The 24,968-nt window shown below is 39.3% G+C and overlaps 2 protein-coding genes across 2 annotated transcripts; both read right to left on the bottom strand.

Annotated features, from left to right (window-relative positions):
• Window positions 1-8,732: 8,732 nt before the first annotated feature.
• On the bottom strand, window positions 8,733-11,824 carry LOC129094226 (regulator of G-protein signaling 21-like). Its single transcript, XM_054602310.1, has 5 exons — window positions 11,613-11,824; window positions 11,260-11,319; window positions 10,882-10,946; window positions 10,558-10,724; window positions 8,733-10,388 (listed from the first exon to the last, which is right to left on the bottom strand). The coding sequence occupies exons 1-5, from the start codon at window positions 11,690-11,692 to the stop codon at window positions 10,200-10,202; spliced, it is 561 nt and encodes a 186-aa protein (XP_054458285.1). The 5' UTR covers window positions 11,693-11,824; the 3' UTR covers window positions 8,733-10,199.
• A 4,409-nt stretch (window positions 11,825-16,233) lies between these two features.
• Window positions 16,234-19,347, bottom strand: si:ch211-117l17.6 (regulator of G-protein signaling 21). The gene is made up of 5 exons (XM_054603210.1): window positions 19,220-19,347; window positions 19,014-19,109; window positions 18,877-18,926; window positions 18,533-18,699; window positions 16,234-16,874 (listed from the first exon to the last, which is right to left on the bottom strand). Exons 1-5 carry the CDS (start codon window positions 19,294-19,296, stop codon window positions 16,689-16,691), a joined length of 576 nt encoding a protein of 191 aa, XP_054459185.1. The 5' UTR covers window positions 19,297-19,347; the 3' UTR covers window positions 16,234-16,688.
• Between the last annotated feature and the right edge of the window lie 5,621 nt (window positions 19,348-24,968).

Below are 24,968 nucleotides of genomic sequence, written 5' to 3'. Positions count from 1 at the left end.
AAAAATAATGTGGGTACTGTTGAATGCATTGTTTTACAATCCTCTCATTATAACTACAGTTTATAAAAACTTTCCTTGGATAACTGTCCTTCATTGGTATTTAAGACAAAATATGTTTACATTCTGGGGTAAGAGGGTTGAATTGGTTGAAAAGTTAATAGAAATGTAGGTTAAGCATTTTCAACAAAATTTAATAACTGTATTTCAGAGTATAAGCTAAAACCTGAAACCTTGAAATGCTGTTCAGAAAGTCAGCAATGCGTCAGTCGAGGAATTTACCATTTATAGCAAAGAGTTATAGCCTACAGTCAGATTTGGTGAAATAAGCTTTGCTGTTTGAGGGGGCTCAGAGATCGGTGCTAGGAGAACTGATCCCCCATCAACAAACTCATGCATGAACATGAGATATTATTAATGTCAATAATATCAAAAGCTTCAACACCATAGGAGGAGGTTAGAGGGAGCTGTGTTGGCACGGGTGTACCAGCACACACAGTGATAAGGTTATCTAAGTACACCTGCATGAATGTGACTCAGATTGTAAAGAATGACACAGCTGATGCTCATCATGTGACGTAAGCGCAAGTTTCAGTCGGAAATATTCTTGCTGACAGGCTGTTGTTAGGCAGCATTTTCTAACCTAGACATCTAAGAAATGTGACTGTCAACCAGTACTAACTTTGTTTCAATCATGACATGTTAACATCTTTCATCTGTATTGTTAGAGCAGCATGTTTCGGCCACCTGGAGGCTGGAGAACTTCATTAACAAGCTGAAAATCTGCATACAATGGAGACACAAAGCAACATTTGAGTTTAGCTTTTTTGTCAAAGTGAGGAATGTAAGTACAATAATCACTCTCATTTGGTTGTTGGGTCTCTTAAGCTGCTAGCTGTTCGACTATCTCCACCAGCTAGTTTTATTACCTGACGTGGCTACATTGTGCATAGTTAGTTAGTAAACTACAACTAGCATTGAAGACACTGTTATGTCATCCACATTGCAGGTGTAGAGAGGTTAAACAAAGGGCTTCCTGCCTTGCCCCAGGAAGGAAAATAGTTCTCTGACGCACTGAGGACACTACTGTTGAGCTACAGATCAATGCCTCACAAGGTGACTGAATGGGGAAAGACTTGTCAGAGCTCATGATTTAAAGAACCACCCTTCCACACTTCAAGGCTGCCAAACCACCTGATGACGCCAAGCTAGCGAAATATATAAAGGAAAAAGAAACAACAGAAGGCTTAAATAAAGACCAAGAACAGAAGAAAGCACATCTAGGAGGATCCCTCCCTGCAATTTGGAGACTGTGCGACTGCTTAGAGGACACTTGTTGAAGTCCAGTTTGTCTGGTACTTATAGGATTACATGGCAGATACACCTTCCAGCTTTACAATGGAACATTCTGGGACTCAAAAAGACTTTTGAATACCAACAAGCCCAATGAAGAGGAAATGGGCGCTGAGGTGTTCCACAACTGACCACTATCCAGGTCAACAACAAAGACCAGAAGTTGCTAGACTGGTTGACTTGACTTAGGGTCAAGTTAGAGAACGGGGGAAATGTAGGACCTGATTTGACTACATAGTATCAAAAGACCACAACTACCATTGTTCATTTACATAAGTGATGTAATTTGTTGTTGGTAAGGTAAACATCCAGGACTGAGATGGATAGGCTAGCTAATTGTAGTATAGCTAACAGTTAACAGAGCTGTAACATGTAATTTCCTCTCTTCATTAAAACTTGTTAAACGGCACTTCAAGTTGTGTGTAGTCATTATGTCAGTCGTTACAGTTAAGACATTTTCTGCTGATTGATTTAGTAGTAATGTTTGCTTGCAAATCTAAGCTCTCCTTCTGTTGTTTTTGTTATTAGTTTTTGCTAAAAATAGCTGCCAAATGCTGGTGGAAATGGAATCTTTGCAGAACTCAATTTGCAGGCAGAAAAACAAAACAATGAGAACAGATTTGGTTGATTCTTCGTCATCTTCATCACTACATGACTCCGGTCACTTTACATTTATTACATTTCTAATATAATGTATATATTATGTATAATGAATGCTGTGTTATTAGGACACTATAAATACATTACTAAAACCAATCTTTGGCTGCACATTTTTTTTTTTCAGGGGCAAACTAAATAACTGTCTGTTTAAAATATATTCTCTCATAGATCATTAACCAGTTCACATTGATTAAAGCACAGTTGATCAGTTTCATTACTTAAACATGTCAGATGTCATGTACAGACCTTATAGACATAATACACAAGCACGCGGATGCTTTCCATTGGTTAAACATGTAGCAGGGTGTCAAATTAATGCGTAATTGTGATTAAGCTGAGACCTGCATGTTCGTTTTTTGTGCCAAGTAGATGAGTAACCCACATCATCTTCCATTTGCACCAGTTTTTTTCACTTTGTTACGGGTACACTTTGTCTACATGGGGATAAGAATAAATAAATAAAGTATTTTTTATGATGTGCAAGTTGCTGCATTTCAGTAACAAGATTTTTTTTAAATACTGCTGAATGCTGAATGTATGCTCTGGTTAGTTGAGCAATCTGCATATCACCTAAACACTGTTTTTAAAGTAATTTCCTATCAGTCTCTGCTTGAGAAACTTACCATTTAAGCACAGTCCTTATTCCAGTAACAATGTGGTTTCCTATCGACATCATATCCCAGAATCACTAAAAGGGCGTTTCTATCGGGGAACAGGACAAACGTATGTAAAGCATAATCACAATTTGTTCTTGATTATCTGTGCCATAACACATATGCATCACCTATTGTGTTGTGTTGTGATTATCACCGGCCTCCCTCTCTCTCTGTCGCACCAGTACGGAGCTCTGCTGGGTGAAAACACGGTGTTCACCCTGTGTGTTTATTATGATGTGCAGACTGTGTGTAAGCAGTCATCTGTTTAGAAGTGGATGAAGAGCAGAGCCAAGTTTCCACTGAGGCACTGAGGTCTGACCAGAGGGCCTTACGCAGAAGGTGATTCCCAGCACAGGCTTGTAGAGTTTGGGAGTTGTGGATCAGAATGTCCGGCTGCACTCCTTAGCAGCTAATAGCAGTAGAAAAAAATAACAATATGAACCACCATGGCTGCTGCACATACACTCAGTCCAAAACAATTAGGGGTTGAAAACACATTAAAGAAAAGCCATGGATGGTAACTGAAAATTGACTTTCTAATTTGGCTGCCATGTCTGTAACTCATGATTACAGTTCAACTAATAAACATGAGATAAATCCCCAACAGGGGAGCTGCGCCTGATCTCTGCTCTGGTTGCTTGGAGGGTTTCTCTGAAAAACCTTGTTAAACATCTATTATTTGTAAGGATTTGACTGAGGGGATTTTTACTGAATTGTTGTTAAATAGCCTTTGGAATTTATTTTTATAATGAATTGATTAAGCCTACATGTTTCCTATGATAAGAAGGCATTCAGTGAAAACTAAGTCAAACTAATTATAGAGGGAGACAGCTCCAGGAAGACCACAGGCCTATGTCATTCTAAAGTTGTTTGGAAGTTATTCAACTGATTTTTTTCAGCCATATTTTCTTACTATACAATGTTAACAAAACTAATTTATGCTATTATAATGTAATTGAATTCTTAGTATGTATGTACCTTGCGTCCTTCAGCCACATTAAAGGAAGCGTATATATTTCATTGAAAGATCAGTAGAGCATTCTGCACAGCACCTGCGTCCTCATTGACCAGTGGAGTTTGTCACCTTCTGACCAGACTGCGAGGGTCAGTCTTCATGATGGTAACAGGAATATTGATACCTTGGCGACCTATTTCCTCCTGGCCTGCTTTCACTATCTGCAGGCCAGATATCTTACAATGTTGGCCAGGTTTAGACAAGAGCTGTGGATGCCTTCTTCTGGTAAGGCTAGTTCCTGGGATGGCAACACATCACCATAGTGACTTATATTATGTTGGGATGTTTTGGTGTTACAGCAGGCAAAGGATATGGTCACAGTACAGAAAAAACTAAATGTCATTATTTCCTCATTTGGTTAAACATTCAATCATTGATCTTCTTAGATTGCTGAAAACAAAACAAAAAAACCATGATGCTACTGACAGTAGTAAAACTACAATTTGATTGATCCACAGGGGGATACCGAGTCCCACATACGTTAACAACATAGGACACATAACACCTATACAGGAAACAAAATACAAGAGGATATTATATTGCTCTGGGACCAGCCAAAGTCAGTAAAAGTGACATCAATAAAATGCAATTCCAATAAATACAGAAACATCCCCTAAGTTAATACAACATAAGCCAATAGTCAGTCCAGAAATGTAAAAAAACCCACATACTGACATTCAAGTCCGCAAAGGGGACAATGGACTTACTTGTTCTGTGCAGCATCTATAACTGTTCAGCCAGTCCTATTTTTATCATTAAGTGTAATGTGGTTAAGGAGATAGCTTGACATTTTGGGAAATCCATTTACCCGCTTTGCTGCAGAGAGTTACAGAAGGACCTCAAACAGGACCTCAAACAGAATGTGCACAAGCCTCTAATATTAGATTCAATGGCGTAAGTAGGCTACAATTATTAGAACAATATGAACATTACGGATCCCGGATGTGACTCAAGGTGCTGCACATATAAATGTTAAATAAAAGACTATGGACAATATTCTGCATATTTAGTTACTGCCCCCCAAAAAATATCCTGTGACTGACCGGTGGGTCCCGACCCAGTACTTGTAAATTACTTGTATAGATGATATAGCCGTGTATGAAGGCAACGTATCAGAGAGACAGCAGGGCCAGGAGGACAAGAAGACACAAAAATTCACACACAACATATCTAATTTATTTGCTTTCTCGCCTCGCAGGTTTCCATGAATCGTTGTGGTACCTGGACCGTGGTCGGGCCTCCTGCTGTGACCCGGCTGACACCCACTGTTACTGTTATTATTATTAGTCACATTACTAATACTATTCCCTATATCATTATTTTAATTCTGCTATAGTCAATGCTGCTTTTATTATATGTAGTCTTAATTTTCTCCTTCGTTACTTTGCTTACTACTGTGATTATATGAATAATTTATGTCATATTCATTGAATGTGTTGTAACTCTGTTATGTTGTTCATTCTGTACACATGACATCTATTGCATTCTGTCCATCCTGGGAGAAGGATCCCTCCTCTGTCGTTCTCCCGTAGGTTTTTTCCTTTTTTCTCTCTGTTAAAGGTTTTTTTTAGGGGAGTTTTTCCTGTGCCGATGTGAGGGAAGGACAGAGGATGTTGCATATGTACAGATTGTAAAGCCCTCTTGGGGTTTACAAAATTGAATTGAATTAATGATTGATGTTATACATTTCTTCTGGCTTCATGTAGGCATTTCAAATGGATCTGTTTTTTGTCGATATCAGAAATGATATACAAGTACTGCAGGCTGTCAGTCATTATGTGGATTATAATTAAGCACGTCTAAGTAAGGGCATGAAGTAGCAGGCATTTCTTTCCACAAGGCATTCATTATGTGCTGATGACAGTTGCTCATCTAGCTGAAGTGTCCCTCAGTGCCACAAAGTTATTTCGTGGCCTTGTCTTTGGCTTCCCTTCTGGTGGCTCGAGCCAGTTGGAATATCAACTGGCAAAGCCTCTAATTCAAAACCATCAGGTGCTACAGTTACTGTAAATTGGATATGGGTACATTTTGAAAATAAGTGAAAACACGTTTGATTGATAGTTCAAATTTTCCTGTCCTCTCTCAAATGGCCGACAATATGGCCGGAAATGTGCATTTGCCAGCCAAGCTGTGGAGCTTTCCAGGAAATCCTGAAAACGGATAGGGAACTATGTGCTAACTAAATTATGAAATTAACCAGCAAATGTCTTGTATAATGGCATGTTTATTAAACTATATGATGTAAGGTTTCACAGGTTTAGCAGCTTCAATACAAAATGGCTTTAAATTTGATGGAAGAAATGTGTGTAACTGACATGGATCAAGACAAGCAAGGCTGAGGGGGTGTGCAAAGGGAGACGGTAAACATCACTGTAAAGGCAATTAACACATGGATGCTCCAGCTCGGTAAATGATGATGCAATTTTTAAATGTATTTATGCGCAGATTATGAAATGTAAGCAACTAGCAATGAATCATTGTAAGTGAGGGAAGTACACGGACTTGCTGTTGTCACTTAGTTTTTAAAGTAGGTGTTCAGATTGCATTGAACTTGTGGCTACGTGTTATTATGGAGAACTGCAGACATCTGCCTGTACTAGTTTTGGCATGAAATGATTGGTTCGGCCAAAATTGCACAATAATGAATTCCAACCCTGTAAAGGTGTTTGTTTGTGTGAACAAGAATGTATGTGTTTGTTGTGTGTGTGTGTGTGTGTGTGTGTGTGTGTGTGTGTGTGTGTGTGTGTGTGTGTGTTAACCACTGCATTATGTGCAACCCACTCAGTAAAGGGTCATGACACTGCAGCCCAAGCATGACCAAGAATGTGACGAGTTGGGAGCATTAGTATGTGACAACTTTGGGATGTGTTTGTTGTCTCTATTTTATCCGACTTTGCCTACAGAGCCTGGCCAACAGTATGCTCATAAAACAAGTCCATAATTAAGTTGACACCATGTGTAATCAATCACAGATTGCACCTGCTCTACAGTAAATTATCTGCAGCAGTGTTGACTGCTGGCAGCATGTGTTTGCGCAAACAGACACGCTGAGAAAACAATTGTTGCTGTGATAGTGATGAGTGTACCTGTTTCTTACCTCTCTGCTCTGGTATTTTACCTCAGCAGTACATTGGCTGACATGGGATGGTCACAACCTGATCTCACAAAAATATGTGAAATGGCTAAGACTTCTGTACAGTGCATTACGTGGTGGTGGCAAGTAATTTGTTAAAATGAATGTGTTTATGTATTTTACTTAGTTTACGTACTTGCATGTTTCATTGCTGACATGGCTGATCTACACATTCAATTGTTCCTTTCTGTTAATCCTAGTTTCAATGAATTACGAATGTTTTCATGTATTACATTACATTACATTACATTGCAGTCATTTAGCAGACGCTTTTATCCAAAGCGACTTACAGTCAGTAGTATATTACATATCATTCATCCATTCACACACTGATGACAGGCTACCATGCAAGGTGCCACCATCAGACTCTAACTAACATTCATGCCTCACATCCAGTCCACACCGATGGCAAGCCTTCGGGAGCAACTTGGGGTTAAGTGTCTTGCCCAAGGACACATCGACTGCCGAAGCCGGTTTCGAACCGGGTATAACCCTGTGTGAACTACCTCCTTGTCACATTACATGAACCAGTTTTCAGGAAAAAGCAATGCTAACTTCTCTTGCTGCTAGCTTAATTTGCATGTTGCTGCTTCACCTTAATTATTTTCTTCTTGGTGGTGTGGATAACTGAAATAGGTAACTGATATAACACATGTTACACAGTTTCTATAACAGATGGTGAACTTTAAATTTGTAAGAGAAGTCTCAGCAGACATTTTCTATAAAAAACATTGGGGGTTGTGGAGAACACATGGTATAGCCCAAATCTTACCTTAACTTAAACCTTTTCCACCCAAATTAGCAGGTATATACAACTCTAGAAATAGGCCATAGACTGCTTTCCCATTGCCATTAAACAAGTATGCCTTGCTGTTTTAAATCATTTTTATACAAAGAGTTTTCTTTTCTTTTTGTAGAGTGATTTTCAAAGAGGAGTGAGGTAAAAATTCTGTTGTCTGAACAAAGTCTTGTAGTTTTGAGGAGGGAATATTAATTGTATGTTTATACGTCAATAAATTATAATAATTGTCCAAATCCTTGTTGATTTTGTTTGATGTCAATGGTTGATTTGAATATCTGCCCTCAACTGCTGTTGAATAGTATTGTGTTTAATAGTTATGTTATGTGGCTACATTTCAGAGAAAATCTCATTGCTCACAATGACTGATAAAGAAACTGGAAGTCTAGGCCTTCCTGTTTCTGAAATAGCACATACCACTTATGCACTTCATTTTCGAGCCAACAGATGCTTTTCTGTGATAACAAAAAGGATAACAGGAAACTGCAAGCACCCAATATTCATTGTCAGATATCACAGGATTCATTTCAACTTTTTTTGCCATAAAAGAAAACAGCAATTGAAATTCAAAGCAAGTTTATGCTGGGTTTTCCTTTCAATATTTTGTTACTAGTATTTTACTAGTATCATCATATATATCTGCACTCTTTTTAAGGTCCATCTTCTGTTAAAGTAAAATGCTGAAAATATTTGAATATGAGATACCAGGAGCACTATTTATAAATAACTGTGCTGTATACATACTTTGTTACTCCGTAGGATAGAGTGTTAAATCTTGTCACCAACTGAACTGTTGTTGCTTCTCTACAACAGTGAAAATAAGTATCGGCCCAACATAACTTGGCACAGCCTGTATGTTTCCATGCTTATGCGGTTGAGTATTGCTTTAAACATATAACAGATAATCATTATGCAAACATGCCATATATTTTGTTATGCAATGTTTTAAGATCTATTTCACTGGAAGTGTGTTGTTCTCTTCTTTAAACAACCCATTTGAATACATTGTAAAGCACAAAGCGCAAAAAGCTGTAATGTGACAAATGAGTGATGAGAATGTGTGTGTGTATGTTTTTGTGTGTGACTAAAAGAAATTCACTTTGTTACAATAAGGCAATTTAAATAATTTAATGTCGTTCAAATGACAAACATTTTAACAATCACTTCAACACTGCAAAACACTTTGTACTAAAATGGTGATAATTAACAATAAATAATACACTGTTAAGTTAACTAAACATTTCACCCTTAAGAATACATTCAAACAACATGATTTGGAAAGCAAGAATAAGGCATATTCTCAGGGTTTAACATCCTATCATGCAAGATGAAACATCCTATCTCTATAATAATTCCACAAATAGGTTATTAAATGAAATCACAACTCTTGACACTTGTGCAAGTTGGTTTAGACTAAGATAACGGCCAGCAGCCGTGTGCTGAGGAATTGAATCAGTCGCCACCGGCCGTAATAAAGGGAACTTCTTAGTTGCTGTAGAGCAGAATTTGCTTTAGGTTCCACACAAGAAAATGTGCCTGATTATGTTTTGTAATCATAAAATAAATACATATTTTCTGGATTCTTTTTTAAAACACCAGCTTCTTTTTATAATTTATTTGAAAATTACAAATATTCAATATTGACACAAATATCACCAACAGGCAGCTTAAATCTAAAGAAATATCAGTATCATTTTTTAAAACCCCATATCGGTCCAATCTAAAAAAAAAAGAAAAATTTAAAAGAAGAAAAATCTCCCTTTCAAGTGTCCCAGAATGCCTCTTGCAGAACTAAGTGGCCTTCTGACATAGCACTATTGAGTCCTCTATCTGCTATGGATTAGTTGTCGTCCCTAGTGCTGTCATTAGCTAATAGGCCAACTCTTTTTGCAACATCTTACTCTCTGTCAGTGGCAAATAAAAGCTTCAACTAAATACTCCCTTTCACCCTCTCACACACACACACACACACACACACACACACACACACACACACACACACACACACACACACACACACACACACACACACACACACACACACACACCACACTAGCACATAACTAAACAAGTGTGACCGTTGCCTCTTACATCCTCTATCTTAATCTGCACAGGAAGCACCTCTGCAAAAAAGGCCAAAGGAGGTCCGGTGGAATGGTTTGCTGACACAGCACCTCAGCCAGAGCAGGCGTCAGTCCCCTCGCTGATTCATTCATTGTCAAAAGTGGTCAATTGGCCTGCATACACAGACTTATCCTCCAGTGCAAACACACACTACAGGGTCATAATCATTAAGGTTCTCCCTGTTACACAGTCCTCAGGTGCTCAGTGTTTCGATCCTCCTGTGACCGGACTGAGGCACGGTTTGCGGCTGGATCTAATGAACAACGCAGAGGTGAGAGGCCTCTGTAGGTGTCCATGTGGCGCGCGGCAGACCCTCCTTTCCTTCTTTGTTGTCGGCCCTTCCTCCGGAAGGAGCTCGAACATTCCAGTTTTGGGTTTTATGTCCTTTCTTTCTTTCTTTCTTTCTCTCTCTCTCTTTCTCTCTCTCTCTCTCTCTCTCTCTCTCTCCCGCTGACTGAGCTTTCATCCCTTGGTGGCGTCTGCTGCGAGGTTTTCCAAAAGAGTTCTATAAATGTCTGAGCGGAGGAACCGCGGGTACGAGTCTCTTTCCATCAGCCCGTAAACTATCTTCTGAGCGTCGTCAAAGCAGTGCATGGTGGGAGTCTTGATGTTCCTTTTGATCTGCTCTCGGGTGTGATAGTCAATGTTGATCTGGAATGAGGCAGAGAGATAGGAATGAGGGGATTTCAGCCAAGAGCAAGACATTTTAAGCTCAGCATGTGAGCAGGCACTTTTCTGATATAATCTGGTTTAACAGTATAAAGTAAGTGCATGTAAGGGTGTCTGCGCATGAATCTAAGTTAGGATAAGTCGGATTTACCTCTTTAGGAGATTCTGCTTTGATAAACTGCTCATAAATCTTCTTTGCTCTTGAGGACATTCTGAATGAAGACTTGATCTTCTTGTAGTCCTCACAGGTTAGCCAGAATTCAATATTCTCATCGCTGTATTCAGATTTCAGAAAGTTGCGAAAAGTGGCCAACCCATCTGAGGAAAGCACAGAAAACGCAGCCAGGGTGAGGCACAGATAACACCCATGGTCAGCTTTATTTAAAAAAAGATGTTTTTCTCTTTAACTCTCATTCTCACTAACATCATTTACTGTACTAGTGGTATTTTCATCCTCAGGGGAAAAGCAACCTACATTTAGAGTCGAGAAGCCTTTCCAGTGACTGTGACCATTGTTGGGTATCTTCTAAACTTAGCCTGCTGGGAGAGAATGCAAGTTAGATTACTCAACCAAAATCAAATTTGGGTAAAATAACACGTGGGTGAACCGTGAGGGCTGCAAGGACACAGAAGCAGTAGTCTAATCAAGAAAGCATAGCAGACGTGCTTATCAAATTCGTACAGAAATGTCAAACCATGAAATATGTTTGCTTGCGTGTGTGCTTTGCCAAAGCAAACATGGAGTCTCTAAGTTCATTTGAATCCTTTCATGATGCCATAGATGGAAATGATAGGAGCAGGCTGGCTATTTTAAAACTGAAATGTATGCAAAACACTCCATAAGTCCCCTTACCTCTCAGAGCTTGACGAGTGTGAGAACATGCACTGGAGTCGGCACATGAAGTTCTTTCCGCTGTGTAGAGATAAGAAAAACATCAATACATCATAATTGGATTTACTGCTGTTAAATTAGTTTCCAGTGGATCTGTCAAAGCATGTTGGGCATGTTAGTAATTAGAATAGAGCATGTGGTGTAATAAAGTTAGATGACCTGAAGTGTTTGGCGTGAGAACCCAAAACAAACAAGTATCACTTTTCAAATACAATTAATAGTATATAAGGACAAAAAAGATTTTGCTCTTAGCCCAAAGTCAGCGTATTTACTGGAAACCCCCAGCTCGGAGTTAAAATAAAGGTATCACTCACATGTTCTTGTTCCTCGACCTGTCATCTCTGTCCATGATGAACTGTTGTGTGTTGGGTGGTTCGATGATTAGGCTGGACATTGTCTTGTTAAGTCCACACTCTCAGGCTCTCGGTCCTGGTCATGCTGCGGCTGAGAGACACTTAGGAGGGTTCCCCCTCAGACGCGGCTCTTTATACCAAGGTTTCCTGTTGTCACGGACCGGGGCTGCTAGGATACAGCTCGGCCCAGGCTGAAGAGGAAGCACCCCTTTTTCCTCCTCCTCTTCCTCCACCTCCTGTTCCTCCTCTCCTCCTACCTCACTATTAGAAACGACACATACTAGCAGTGCACTTCATGTTTACCTCCCCCCTCTTGTCTTACTGCCTATTATGTCTCTCTGCTTCCTTTCCATGCAGATCCTTCCCTCCTACTGACTGGACGAGCCAAACAGACAGAGCATGCTGTGTTCACATTATTTTTAGTCCGGCAGAACAGATGCAAATGACAGTTACATTGTACTGTGATAGGCAAATTGTGACCTTCGCACAGTGTGTGTTTTGGTAGCCCTCTGCAACGGGACTGAAAAACGAAGCCTATTGAAAAGAAATGAAAGGATTGCCTTTTCTCTCTCGAACATGGATTTGATGTCTATTTTGATAAAACATCAACTTTAACATTTGTTGATCCCTCGAAACAGAAATTCAAAAATGTGGCGTAAATTCATGCAACTTGGGGCCACAGTCATATGCAAAAAAGAGGAAATTGCAAATTGATTGCAAAAGAGAGACTCGATGAGGCGACAGGAAGTCCCAAAAAGTTGTCAGAACGTCATATCATGACCACACTCTTGTTTCAGCCACAAAGTTAACGTCAAAACCTTCCTACATGGTCAAAGCTACACTAAAATCCATATATGGAGGGCAGAAAAAGAAAATCTGTGTGTATTTTTTTCTAATATATTTATAATATACAAACATTGTCATATTTATAAGAGATACATAAAAAGGCTCTTAAAAACCTCAAAAGGGAGGGCATGTTGCCAACCCTCACATCTTCTAAGAGTAAGGTTTTTGTATTTACAACACTGGAGTTAATAAGTTAGAAATTTAGACTAATTTCATTAAGGCTTATTCACCTCAATTTGAGATAAGGTGAAATAAGGGAGGGATGGCCAACAAGGTCGACTACTACAATAAACAACATGGATCCAAATGCCATTGGCAACACTGACTCATACACATTTGACAGACCAAAGCATTTTACATCTGAGTCTGTTAGTTCTCCAAGGGACTGGGAATGAGCAGGAGTGAAGACAAATAACCGGCCTCGGCCAGAAATCGAGTTGTGGTGTGAGAACTTGTAGTGAACTGGACAGTTTCTTGGCGATTGACTAGCTTAAGCTGAAATTAACATTCGTAGCACCGACCCTTGACCTTATATGTTTCCTTCAATTCAGTGCTGCTCTTTGACATATTTTGTTTGGCGTTGGAAGTAGAGGCTGCTGCAGATTGAAACTGAAGAACGAGTTGTGGGAATTTATTTAACGTATATATTACGTTCAAGGCAAGGGAATGCTTGAACCAAACTAGTTTGTACAAAGTGCTGTCCAGCCATGTCTATATGGCATTTCCGAATGGCCAAACTCACACTGCTCTGTGAAAAGCGGTGAGACGTCTTAATGGTCCACATTTTTTAAAAACGATACACTTTCTGAAGGTCTCTCCTTGCAGACATTCAAAGTGTTGCACTTGGTTTCATACACAACAAGTAATGGAAGTAGATGTGTTCAAACTCAGCCAACTTTCACACCTCCTTACTCCTCACTCGTAGGGAAATGCCATTCGGGTGTGAATGTCAAATAGTCAGTTTCAGAAAATCGAAGAAATTCTTCGAAAATCAAATAAATTGATTGTAACTTACTGACTTCTAAAGCTGGAAACACAGTTCTTTTGCATTAAATGATCATGATGAGGATTAAAGTGAGGGCTTTGAGTTAGGTGATGGATATAGGCAGCACAGATTGTTGTAATAGAACTACCATTGAGACAACATGGTGCCCAGTAGTGATGTGTGGGCCGACTCACAACCAACACCTTTGTTTGGTTCGGATAAGTTTAGCGGCGCACACACACACACACACACACACACACACTTGTTGTGCTTACTTTTGTGTCTGTCCTTGGCATAGTCCAGACCATTGTGCCACTAATGCTTGAAGATAAAGGTAAAAATCGTATTTCTTAGGGTTGGGCTGATGCGGATATACTCTCATAACGGGTCAAGTGAGTGCAGGTTTTAAAAAATCCTGATGTGTAACACTAGCGTCCACCAAAAAAAGCTGTTTTAGTCCAATTGCAATTATGTTAGAAATCAAAACGGAAGTGTTTTTGTCAATATATCTTGATAGATTTGTTGGCCTGACTAGAGGCATGAGAATCTAAAGCTGTGCTGTTAGCTTCTTGTTTCTTTCTACTCAAGAGCACCACATAATATTTCTCCAGAGGTCAAGTCTCTTGGTGCAAAAATCAGGTATAAAGCTGCTCGGGTAAGTTGAGTGTTTTAGACTTGCAAATGTTACAATGTCTCCTTGCTCCACTCTGAGCTTTGGCTAGAAGTGGGAAAGGACAGTGTCTCACAATCTTCCTTTGCTTTCACATTGGACAAATTGATACTTTCATGTGAGATGCAATATTCTTCTCATCCTTAATACAGCAATTTATCTTGATTTTTCCAAGTTGTAATTCTCACGCAAAGAGCTACTTAACTTGACAAACCAAGAAGAGTAAATGCACTTTCGGATTATCAGCCTCAGTTCTGTTTTGTTTCATTTCCCTATGAATACAAGTTATAATAGGGAGCAGATTATCAAAGGAAAAGGAAAGAAATAGGACTCAGACGGTAATTAAAAATACTTTAGAGGAGTTCTGTCATATCATAAACTTGACTGAATGCGTCTGTTTTTTTTTGCCTATTGCCAGCTGCTCCTGTTCACCATCTGATGCCCCAAGCTATTCTGTTACAATCTGCCCTTTGGCTTGGCTTCCCTGATGCTGCTCTCCCTCTTTTGCCCAAACACGGTTCTAAGTACTGAGGCGTTACAAAGAATCAACAAACACTGTGAACAGAGAGCTTTCTATTTCATCGTGTGTCTACAGTTACAGGTATAATGAGGAACAGAGCAGTTAACGTTGTTAGCCTGTGGCATCCAGATCTGGTAGTGAAGTTCCCCAAGTGTGACTGTCTTGACAATGTGCCATCGCCAGTAGTCACTTCCTTTTTCGCTACCATGGTAACTGTGCTATGAGAAAACAGTGACAGATCGTGTGTGAAGAATAGCGCGCAATGTGATGCAGAAGATGTGAGACCTTTGTCAGTTATCAGGAACAACCCCTGACATCCCAGTGAATCAGAGTTACTGACATTTGACATCAACAACAATAACTCATAAAGCTGTTTATGTGATACCTACAAATAGTTTTTGCCGGCAGCCCCCAAAAAACTGCTTATATACAACAGCAATTACATGTTAGGGCGTCCAGATTATCTTCTTCATCAACATAATGAAGACATTTTGGTTAAAATGTATCTGCCACATCACAATAATGAATCTATCAGCAAAATTTTACATTGCCCGCTCTTGCAATGCTATTTCCGCTCATAGCAATTATAGCATTATTAAACTTTTTCTTTATGCATAGGCACTCGAAGCACTTAGCAAGATTGGAAAGATGTTTTAAAGTTTTATACATACAATTTTACTTAAACTCCTTCCAATGCTTCCTCTTCCTCCACACTTTTAAACTTTGGAATAACAGCATGCAAGGCTTTCTATTGCTCAAAATATCACTATATTTTCTACTTCTTAAAAGTTTGGAGTCATGCAGCGACGGTTATGTGGGCACAAGATGAGAATGCCAACAATTTGAGCTCACCTCATATTTCATATTTTCTTTTTGCTCCATGCCATTTATTACACCTGGATAGACTACTTGGAGGAAACAAACCACGCTTCACCCATGAGACATCAATCTTGAATCTAAAATATATTCTCCCAAAGTACACTTCTTATTTCTCGAAGTAAAGCACTTGTGTATCTCTGCCATTATTGTCTGTGGGCGATGAGGTTATTCCCCTAACAAGGCAGCACATTCAGTCTGATCTGTTACGCATCAGGTTGTCTGATGACTCCAGTGTTGTCGTTTAAGCCCCCCGAGTTATTATTAGCTGCTTCAGTACTCCTTTTTAAGGCACAATTTTGAAGAATAAGGCCGTTTACAGAACAGAGGGAGATCAAGGGGTTACCGCAGGGTTACTTTTTTCCAGTTTGGTAACCCTTTTGCTGGTGTGTGGAGTCATCTCTGCACCTAATTAAAGGATATATCGTACATGTGACCAAAGACAGAATCTCCTTGCCGGGTGAGCAGTGGAAACTGTTCTGTTTTTTTTTTTTCTTTGACTCATACCCATCCCCAGTCCAGTTAGACTGAAGTCAGATACATATAAATCTTTGTCTCAAACTTTTGACTGCATAGGAAATAGTCATAATAGTAAGAATAGTTAAAGATGTTGAGTGAGAACTACTCATCTCATGGAATGTATCCAAAGATGGTCAAGAAGTCATGACTTTGTGAAATGCACATTAATGAAAAACCAGATCATTTTTATTGCGCACAGAAATCCTCTTTTTATCATTTGTCATACTGTTCTCTGCACCTTAACTTCTTAAGACTTTCCGTCAACACATACAGTATTTCAAACACGTCCAAACTCTGCAAAATCATCTAAAGTACTGTCACATACCAAATCATTTTTCCTCCCTACGAACACATACCTTCTTTCCCCTCTCACATTACTTTTATCTTTTCTTACTTTATTATTTTCCATAACATTTCATCAAAACATCATCTTACCATCATATAAGAGATTGATGTTGCACATGGTTGACACCATTATTTTATATAAAGAGATTCTCTGCCCTAAAATAATGGTTTTGATCAAAGCTTCTCACACAGTGTGAAATAACTTTTCCATTCAGCCAAATAGGAAAAAAAAGACAAAATGTGAGAAGTAGAAAAGCTGTGATACTGTGTTCTGAGCTAAATGTACCAAAGAGTCCTGGATTTGTACTTGAGACTCAGGTAGGCATCTGAGTGCAGGAATCTGGGGCAAGAGTCTCTTTCCATCAGCAGGTAAACATGTTTCTGGGCCTCATCGAAGCAGGAGAGGCTCGGCTTCTCCAAAGACTTCTTGATCTTCTCTTTAATGTGGTGATCAACATTAATCTAGAAAAGAAACAAAGGAAAACAAACTGTAAATCATGTTGAATACTGTAACATATGCACCTAATCTATCTCCCAGATTCCTGTGGTACAGTAGACAACTACAAAAAAAAAAATCCTCCAAACAAGTATTTCTTCAACAGGGGGCGTTCAGAGAACGCCGAGAGGCGCTGGACACAAAGTGAGGCCTTTAGGTGTTCTCTTGGGGGCGTTTTTGTGTGACAGTTTTTATACCTATTTAATCCTTCATTTGAAAGCACATTGAAAAAATTGTATCATTAGACTTGCTTTTGACACAATCATTTTAGCTTTTTTTCAACCAGGCTTTCCCTGCTGAAGACAAGGCTTTCTTCTGAATCATTTGCATGCAGCTTGCCTTCATTTTCTATGGTAACTCTGTGTTAAAATGTCCGCTTGTGAAAAGCTTTTGGAAACAGCTTTAAACCCTTTCTCTATTGGAGATGGTGAAGTTAAGATTTGCATGTACAATAAACCACACCGTGGTGAGATTTATGCCTGAACGAGTGTTTTCTGTTTGTTTCAGTTTTGCATCGCATATGAAGAGCTGTGCACAGCTGCTTTTCTAAAGTTTTTCTCATCCAGAGACCAGAGTCCCAAAATGGGCTGTGTGTTCTAAGACCAGCCCAGTATCATGGCATGTCTTAGAATAGTCACAAAATGCAATCTTTTTAATTTGTGTTGCCCAGGATGAAAACAATGTCAAAGAAAAATCAATTAGGATCCGTTTTCCTGGTGGATACAAATTAAAGGCGTCCATGTGACTTTGCAACTGTGAGAGCAAGTATAGAAGTAGTAAATATAGAGAAAGACCAGTTAGGGTTGGTGGGAGGGGAGGTGGACGGGTTCAACAAACACATGACTTTCATCCATGATGCCGGTGTTTCACACCACATGTCCCAAAGGGCTGTTGTGGTTTTGTTACATAAACCTAATGTTTGTGAGGGTTTTCATAAAACCTAAATAGGTGGTTTCGTTGCCTGAAGCTAACTTTCATTTTTTAACGTTCCCTGTTGATGAAACCAATAGATTGCATTTTGTGACTATTTTACGGACTGCCGTGTGACTGTGTTGAAGGGTGTTTGAAGGGATGCTACCATAGCATTAACGTATTGCACAGAAGACTATGTAGGGCAGGACATTTTCTTCTTAAAATATTATGACTTTATTATCATAATAATAAAAGCGGATAGAGGAGTAAACCATGCCTACACGAGTGGTCACAAAATATGAGAGCCTTAGTGCATTTATATTATATTTATTTTTTATATTTTTCGTTGTCACCTACTGCTGCAATTTTGTGTTTTTCTTAACATCTATAAAGACAATTGCACATACATAATGACATTTCCACTATATATTGTCTTTTCTTAACTTTCTTTTCTTTCAATTTCTAACTTTCAAACTCCACATCTACTTTTTTTTTGCTCTGGTGTTTTGTCAAAATTTGCTTTGCTTTCTGACTGTATGTGTAAAAATAACATCTACAAATTGTGCTTTTCCTTTTGGGTTTTTGTTTAACATATAAGAGTGCTAAAGGGGAAGAATAGTTTGGAGTTTATTTTTACTGTCTGCTGGTTATTCACCCAGCTCTGTCTCTTTAAACCATGAACCATCAATCCTGGTATCACTGAAAAACTGACCTCTCTAGAGGCCAGAGGCTGAATGAACTCCTGGTAGATCCCCTTTGCTTTCCAGTGAAGGTCTTCCGGTGAAGCAGTCGACTTAAAGTCTTCACATGCGAGCCAGAACTCAATGTTTTCTTCACTGAACTCAGACTGCAGGAAGCTGCGGAATGCAGCTAAATATTCTGTAAAGAGGAAGATATTTAAATTATTCACTGTTTAAATATCATTCGAAAGTTAATGAGGGTATATTTGTTGCATACAAATTTTAAATATGATTTCCAACATAGGTTAATGTAATGATTATTTTTGTGATATTTTATTATCTCAAAATAAGCATAATATTTTGGGAAATGTATTACTTTTATCATGAAGCATTTTTTCCAGAGTCGGTTTATTTTCAGTTTGCCAACTGTAATAAAGAGATAATTGAGAATTATTTTCATCTTAATGAACAGCAGAAACATTAAGATATCTATAATAGAGCCACGTACGCTACCTGAATTTTGATGGATTTGCCTCATTATTTATTCTTTGTCCCATGAGGCACTGGATGTCCTTCTTACGGCCTCTTCGATTAAGAACAATATCAATTCTGCAAAACAAATTAAGTTTAACTTTGACACAATTTAGCAGTGTATAAAAAAGTAGGCCTATCCAGCTTGAACAAACCATTACTCACTATCATAAGTCTGTCTGTCTTACCTTCTAGGCTGCTTCACATTTTGCATCCGATCCTTAATTTCATAGAAACGAATCTTTGAAAACAGAAATTTTGGCATTTTAACATCCCTGGAAATGTCCTGTGAGGAGTAACAGTAATATGGTGTGCTGTCTGTATACAGCACTGTTCCCTACTTGCCTTTAACCTTGCAGGGAAGGTGTGATACCTGTGACGCTGAGGGCCTGCTGGTACACGTATCTTAATTCCTTTCCTGTAAGCATACAGATGTCTGCAGCTGCCTCAGTTACTGTTGTCACTGACTCACAGCTGTAAAATTCCGGGTTGTGATCGTACCATGTACATGATATGTGTAGAAGCACTGAGACACACTGAGCCCAGAGGTGGACACTTTTTTTTTGCCATACCACTTCTACTGAGTTAGCTAATCTCTGAACATCTCCAGCTGTAGGTAACAATAAAGATTTTTGCATGAATTTGAAAATGTACCTAAGATTGTCAGGTATTTAATTCACTGAACAGATATTCATCTTATAACATTTGTAGACATATATCAGCACCTTCCCACTAATTGACACTGATTTGAAATGTTTTGTGTGTTTTAGGTTCTGATTTGAGGCAGGTGTGTCTTAGTGTTCCTCCGCTTTGCTGTTTACACTCTCATTCTTCTGTATTTCTCTGTTTGCAGGCCAAGGTCAGCTCTAGGTGGCACAGTCCTAAATCAGAGCGAGGTTTCCTAAATGCTAAAGTGTGTTGCCAACCAAAAGGCTCCGAGAGGACTGCCATCAGAAGACATTTAAAGTTTTCAATGGTAGGGCATAAAGAAAAGGAAATTTCTGTGGATAGAGCATTCATAATATTGTGAAATTTATTAATTAATGCAATTGACAAATAACTAATAATTATACAATGCCAAATTTTGCTAAACGATATCTTGAAAGGTCCAAATGATGGAAAAATGCATGATCCACTCACCCTTTACTCAGTCGAAAACGTATGTAGTCTGGCTATTGTATCCAAGTCTAAGCACATCTTTCAAAGTCAGAAAGAAAATCCAATACGCCTATCTTTCAGACTTGTCAACACTCGCCCCTCCATTGGTCTCTAAACAACGTGTGTTCAAACGATTGCCAAAATATTTTGAAAGATTGTCACAATGATATGAAAACAAAACCAAAAGCCTTGCAGTGCTTTAAGTAATGTGATCATATGATAATACAATCATGTTGAATACTGTAACATATGCACCTCATCTATCTCCCAGATTCCTGTGGTACAGTAGACAACTACAAAACAAAATCCTCCAAACAAGTATTTCTTCAACAGGGGGCGTTCAGAGAACGCCGAGAGGCGCTGGACACAAAGTGAGGCCTTTAGGTGTTCTCTTGGAGGCGTTTTTGTGTGACAGTTTTTATACCTATTTAATCCTTCATTTGAAAGCACATTGAAAAGATGTATCATTAAACTTGCTTTTGACACAATCATTTTAGCTTTTTTTCAACAAGGCTTTCTTCTGAATCATTTGCATGCAGCTTGCCTTCATTTTCTATGGTAACTCTGTGTTAAAATGTCCGCTTGTGAAAAGCTTTTGGAAACAGCTTTAAACCCTTTCTCTATTGGAGATGGTGAAGTTAAGATTTGCATGTACAATAAACCACACCGTGGTGAGATTTATGCCTGAACGAGTGTTTTCTGTTTGTTTCAGTTTTGCATCGCATATGAAGAGCTGTGCACAGCTGCTTTTCTAAAGTTTTTCTCATCCAGAGACCAGAGTCCCAAAATGGGCTGTGTGTTCTAAGACCAGCCCAGTATCATGGCATGTCTTAGAATAGTCACAAAATGCAATCTTTTTAATTTGTGTTGCCCAGGATGAAAACAATGTCAAAGAAAAATCAATTAGGATCCGTTTTCCTGGTGGATACAAATTAAAGGCGTCCATGTGACTTTGCAACTGTGAGAGCAAGTATAGAAGTAGTAAATATAGAGAAAGACCAGTTAGGGTTGGTGGGAGGGGAGGTGGACGGGTTCAACAAACACATGACTTTCATCCATGATGCCGGTGTTTCACACCACATGTCCCAAAGGGCTGTTGTGGTTTTGTTACATAAACCTAATGTTTGTGAGGGTTTTCATAAAACCTAAATAGGTGGTTTCGTTGCCTGAAGCTAACTTTCATTTTTTAACGTTCCCTGTTGATGAAACCAATAGATTGCATTTTGTGACTATTTTACGGACTGCCGTGTGACTGTGTTGAAGGGTGTTTGAAGGGATGCTACCATAGCAGCAGAGTGCAGAGCATTAACGTATTGCACAGAAGACTATGTAGGGCAGGACATTTTCTTCTTAAAATATCATGACTTTATTATCATAATATTACAACAATTTCCCACAAAATATTATTCATAATTTTATTCTTAGCTTCTCAGAGAACACAGATGTTTTTAATATGCAGAAGGGCACACATACACACAGATGATCTATTAAAGTCCAGGGGTTTGTAAATTAATTAATTTATCATTGAGGTGAATAGGTGCCACATGCACATTTAAATAGGTTACTTCCTCAAATCAAAGAAATAAAAGATATGCATTATTGAGCTGACACTTCGCTACTTCAATTTTTTTAAATATGCTTCATTATGTGTGTACATGTATATATATATATATATATATATATATATATATATATATATATATATATAATAGATATATAATTATCTACTTTTGAATCTTGAAAAGCCCCACTCTGAGCTCAGCAAGCTGCGGAAGTTTGGAATAGTGTATCTTTTCGTGGCAAATTGCGGTCAGAAACTTCCAGAGCCCAATCAGTTAACATAGTCCTGTGACATGTTGACCTATGTTGCAAATAATTAATGTCATTAACATTAACAAACCTCCTGACCGCAGAAAAATGTAATCATTGTGGTGACCAACACTTTGCCAATGTTTGCTGTGTTTCCGCAAGCCCTACAATGAAATGAGAGGAAACAAACAACCTGTTGATCAGCTGATCATCTGCCTTCACAAGTTACTCCTTCCTGTTTTGATATTCAGGAAGTCAGAGTATCTCCATTAGGTCAGACATTTTCTCTTTGATTTGAGCATATTTATTTGAAATAATAAATGTTTTCTGAGACTGGGTTACCTCAAATCAAGACAGACAGAATGGAGGTGCATGTTATATAGCTGTTATGTTTAAATGGAAACTAATATTCCCAATATGACAATATTCCAAATTTTATTTGGGTCATGTCAACAACTTAATCCATTTGGATATTCCATACAACAGAATGTAAACATCTTCTGATTAAGCATATGCTTAATTTTATTCAGGTTTTAGTAGCATTCTTTGGATATGTACACAGCGCATTCTGAAGATTTGTCTCAATTGGGGTTTTTACCATAGCAGTTGACACATGACATCTTGCTTGTTTACGTTCAGCTCTGTTAGTTGTACACAAACCAAACAGTGGTTGTGCACAAACAGCTTGAAAAAAAACTTTCAGAACAGTTACCATGAGGGTACACCACGGTAGGAACATGACTGCAGTTGTAAAAGGATGGAGGGAACTGTCGAGTACTAGAAGCCAAATAATAGACTGTAAGATTTGGATTGATTCAGTTTCAAAAAACGCCATGCCATTCAGCTTTAAAGATCAGAAACATAGCTCAAATGTTGGACAAGATTTGCAGAATCCCAACAATCTAAAAATCTGTAATAGGTTGGAAAATATGCAAAAAGAAATTGAAACATGCTTTGTCTAATGTCAGGATAGTGCATGCAATAGCATTACAGGACACAGGAAGTGGGTTAGGAAGTTTCCATATGTAACGATACCAAGTAAAGCCAGTGCTTGTGTGTGTGTTTGGGTGGGGGTGTCCATGTGGTTGTGTGGTGCTTTTCAGGATTCCCTCAGGGGTATGAGCATTTTGTTTGTGGTTAAGAGAATGCTGAAGTGGGTTTATTTCAAACTTTCCACACAAGAAGTACAGGAGCTTCAGTAGAGGCATTGTCAAGGTCAACGAGTTCTCAGCGAACAACGCCCTTAATATTGCATGCTTGGTCGACCGGTAGTTTCATCAGGAACATGAGAAAGTTCAGATAATGCAAAACAGCATCAGCATGCACAGTGTCATTATAATTAATCCATTGAGCTTGAGAATTGGCAGTGTTGTTTAATATTTATAAGTCCTACAAAAAAAATATATTTTTACAATTAAACAATATAATACAATGTGTCCAATAACAATGTGAAAGGACTCACTTGTAGTGACACACCTGCAAAATCTGCAGCTCCCCTCAGATTTAAATGGATAGACGATACTTTATTTATTCCCATGGGAAAAATGTTGTGGTTTCTGGCTAGTTTCAGTTTATCGTTCAGCTATCCAGCCCTCCAAACTTCACTGTTTTGGTTCACTCTCACTATTGAACATTAAAAACAACAACAGCAACACCAGGAGACTGCATTTAATGGAACTAGCATTAACTTACCTAGCTACAGCATGCTATCTTGGTCTGAAATCAGGGACTTATTGTTTCAAAAATGACTCTGAATTTTGAGTGGTTAATCTGCCACCGTAATCATTGTAAACTGCATACATTGGCTTTTTTGAAGAACTAAAACCTTTGTACCCTTTGCCTGTCACGGATTGTGGTGTGGACCCAAAAGCAGAACGACCAGGAGACAGATAAAGTTCTGGAGCTTTATTCAAAGCTGAGAACACAGCAGACAGACAGGCAGGATATGACTCACAGTGGGAAACAGGCAGGGGATCAGGCAGACGGAAACCAGAGGAAGCGGAGGCTAAACTCGTGGTCGGGGACAGAAGGCTGAGTCGTTGACCGGGGCACAGGCAAGGCAGGGAAGTCCAGACAGGCAGGCAGGGTCGGCAACGGGAAATCAGTCCACGGGAAATTGCTGGAAGGTCTGACATAAATGCAACGATCTGGCGGTGAGTGATTGAAGGCAGGTGTGTGGCTTGGAGCAGGTGAGTATGCTTGGCAGTAATCAGGGAGCTGGGGAGAGTGAGAGGAGTGACACGCCCACCTCAAAGACACACACACAGAGATAAACAAACAAGGGAGCACAGGAGACACAAGGGCAAGGGAAAACACATGAAACACAAGGAATAACCAGAGACATGGCCATGACAGTACCCCCCCCCCTCAATGAGAGCCTCCAGGCGAACCACCAGGTTTGTCAGGATGGGCACGATGGAAATCTCGGACGAGTGACGGGTCCAGGATGAGGTGGCATGGGATCCAGGTGCGCTCCTCCGGCCCGTATCCCTCCCCCGTATACCCCCGGCCTCGGCGGCGCACATCCCAGCTGCCGGACGGTGAACGCTGGGTGGTCATCGATGATCCGGGCGGGTGGGGGGGGACGGCTGGAGGGCATAAAGGACTGACTGATACCGGTTTCAACTGGGAGACATGGAGGTGGGGTGGATTCTCATGGACTTGGGTGGTTTCACAACAGAGGGGTTCATCACACTAACCAGAGGATTGCCAGAGATCCTGTAACCAAACCCCTAAAGAGATTATTTTCAGCAGAACATAGTTCCAGTGAATAATGTTTGGTATGAGGAGTGTATTATCCCTGAATGACTGTGAGACTGTTTCAAGAAAGACAAGTTGCTTTGAGGTTTTTAGGGGTTCTTCTGTTGCAACCCATTGTTTTACTGCACTGTATTTGTGGTGTGCCATTTTTCCTTACATGCATTGTGCAATTGGCCTGTTGCTAATTCTGCTAATTTTGAGCATGTTAGT

Source organism: Anoplopoma fimbria, chromosome 8 (genome assembly GCF_027596085.1).
Source record: "Anoplopoma fimbria isolate UVic2021 breed Golden Eagle Sablefish chromosome 8, Afim_UVic_2022, whole genome shotgun sequence".
NCBI classification, from domain to species: domain Eukaryota; kingdom Metazoa; phylum Chordata; class Actinopteri; order Perciformes; family Anoplopomatidae; genus Anoplopoma; species Anoplopoma fimbria.
The sequence above is the reverse complement of the archived record's forward strand: the minus strand, read 5'-3'. Positions and strand labels throughout refer to the sequence as shown.